General features: G+C 37.5%; 1 protein-coding gene across 1 annotated transcript; it reads right to left on the minus strand.

Annotated features, from left to right (window-relative positions):
• Window positions 1–399: 399 nt before the first annotated feature.
• Window positions 400–1,968, minus strand: LOC148565718 (uncharacterized). Its single transcript, XM_088486460.1, has 4 exons — window positions 1,664–1,968; window positions 1,417–1,505; window positions 688–924; window positions 400–500 (listed from the first exon to the last, which is right to left on the minus strand). Exons 1-4 carry the CDS (start codon window positions 1,966–1,968, stop codon window positions 400–402), a joined length of 732 nt encoding a protein of 243 aa, XP_088342586.1.
• Window positions 1,969–2,599: the final 631 nt, after the last annotated feature.

Below are 2,599 nucleotides of genomic sequence, written 5' to 3' on the forward strand. Positions count from 1 at the left end.
TCACTTTCAAAGGGCTCTATGTAAACTAAATTTCAAAGTGGTTCTCTATAACTCCACAATAAAAACTATCCTAATTCAATGCATTGTAAAAAACACAAAATCAATAACAAAATTGAATTAATATTTCTATGTTAATAATGATGATGTAGTTACCTAAAAACACAAAAATTTAAGAAAACAAAAAGTATCAAAATCACTAAAAAAATGCAAAAAATAGAATCAAAATAATAAGGCACTAGAGTAAAATAATCAGGCACCATAGAATTGTCAACTTTCTGATAAAACATAATTGAAACAACAGAAATTGAAAATGCCATCAGGCTCCAAAAATTGACTACCGGTAGTAAATGCTCCGAGTGGTTCCAGAACCTTTTTCTGATTAATTATCAAAATGAAACATCAAATATTAAGTTTGGAGAAAGACTCAAATGCACATTGCACTTCAGCATTAGGCCCATTGCTTGCATCAACAACTATATGGAAACCACCCAATGGCTTCTCTGTCAGTAGACAATGCAATATAAAAGATTAGCAAATAGGATCAGAACATTCAAAAAAATGACAGAGAAAAAACTGTAAATGCTACCATAAAAATAATAACACATAATGTATCCCAATTAGAACTCCATTATTAACCACTTTATTTACCAAACAACTATTTATTATCATACCAATATCAAGACATACCTATGCTTCCCGCTGCTTTGCGAACTGCCTTTACTAGGTCAGATGTATATACATTCATGTAATCAACTTGCTTAATAGATGATGAAGCCTTTCTCTCAGAATTTGCTAAACTTTCAGCTGTAAATTGATTGTATATATCAGTAGCTCGCTCTAATACGTCTTTGATATCAGTCTTTCCAAGTCCACCAGCATTTGTGAAAAATTTGAATCCATTCCGGTTGAAGGGCAGATGACTCGCTGTTCACATATAGAGATGTTTCATAAACAATTGGTGAGTTAAACATTCAAAATTTCATTTTATCCATGAGAAATTATTTTTCAATTACCAAAACCAAACTAAACTAACATAAAAGTGTCTGTCAAAACCCATGGATGTTAATTATTAACAAACAGGAAATAGTAAAAACAATTCATGACCACCAATACGATAACAAGCTAGTAAGGAAAACCACTCAGTCTAACAGCTAAGGGTTAAGGCATAAATAGTAGTTCCTTGACATAGTATATCAGGTTTCATGGCTAAGTGATTTTGTTTGAACCCTCCTTTCAACATTCTCCAAGATTCATTATAGTTTCGCAAGAAGAAGCATGTGCAATACCAATCTCTACAGATAACTCAAAAGGACTTTTGCATTGAAGAGCATGTTACAAACAAAATCTAAAGCTTTCAAACAACTATGATGTCTTACAGTTAGAATAGTGACATTCAGCTACAACCTCATCATGTACCTGTTATCATAATGGATCCATCAATAGGACACAAGAATGCTTCATCCTTTGTGAGTGTGCTATTGAACATGGCTGGTGCTGATGCTAATCTGAAAAGAGCAAACAATGGTATTAACTGACTAGGCCATTAGAATGGTCTTATCCATGGTGAAAACTACTAAATTATGCAAACAAAAGAAAGACAACCAATTAGTATCATGTTTGACCCAATGAACAAATAAGGAGAAAAAAACACACACACACTCACTCATTTGCAGACATTGCTGCTGGGAACCTAGGACAAGGTGGAACTACAAAAAGGAAACACGGTTCAAGGCGCGGGCAACTCACTGCAAAAAGAAGAATGACAGAAGTGGAACGGCGGCTCCGATGGCGACCTCCGGCAGCGGCGACAGAGACAGCTTCACAGTCGGCGACGTGGTGTGGCGATGGGCGGACCCGCGGCGACAGATCTGACGCGCGTCTCCTCTCTTCGTGGCTGAGCTCCCTCGCGGTTCTGTTTCCTCCCTCGTGCGTCCTTCTCTTGTGACGGAACAGTGGCGGCGACGGCATGGAGCACGGCGCGGCGGTGGTGACGAGGCGTGGTGAAAACCGGCGACGACAGTAACGACACGGCTGGCGGCGATGGCTTCACGGAATGCGATGGCTTCACGGACGGCGACGCGGCTGACGGCGTGACTCCCTCTCCTCGCGGTTCTGGCGGTGACAGCAGCGCGGCCCTCTCTCATCGTCGGATCTCCTTTCTTCTCTCTTCCCCTTTCTCCCTCTTCGTGCTTCCCCTCTTCCCCTTTCTTTCTTTTATTTCTTTTCTAATTGCTGTTAGGTTTCTTTTTGTGTGTATTGAGTGTGAGTGTGTGACCGTGGGCGGCTGTGTGGCTGCTGTTTGTGTGTTAGAGGGTTAGCGTAGAAAATTAGGTTTAAGTAGGATTGGGATTAAGCTAGGGTTTAGTGTTTTGGGAGTGTAAATTAAAGTTTTGTTTAGAGTAAAATTATTAATAAAATAATAAAATAAAGTAATAATTTAAAACTAAATTAAATATAAAATAATTATCTTTGAAATGCCGTTTAATTACTAACTTGAAATCTATCTTCGAATAAATACTAATTTAATGAAAATTTTTAATAATTAAATTAATTCTCTTTTATTTATAAAATAAGGTTAAAAATTTAAATATTTAAAAGT

This window comes from Arachis ipaensis, chromosome B5 (assembly GCF_059453495.1).
Source record: "Arachis ipaensis isolate K30076 ecotype BB chromosome B5, ASM5945349v1, whole genome shotgun sequence".
Taxonomy (NCBI): domain Eukaryota; kingdom Viridiplantae; phylum Streptophyta; class Magnoliopsida; order Fabales; family Fabaceae; genus Arachis; species Arachis ipaensis.

Coding starts and splice junctions, on each gene's coding strand:
- LOC148565718 (XM_088486460.1), bottom strand. CDS start 1,968: ATGCCGTCGCCGCCACTGTTCCGTCACAAGAGAAGGACGCACGAGGGA. Junction 1,506..1,663: donor GCAGCAATGTCTGCAAATGA/GTGAGTGTGTGT, acceptor TGCTCTTTTCAG/ATTAGCATCAGCACCAGCCA. Junction 501..687: donor CAAAGCAGCGGGAAGCATAG/GTATGTCTTGAT, acceptor GTCTACTGACAG/AGAAGCCATTGGGTGGTTTC.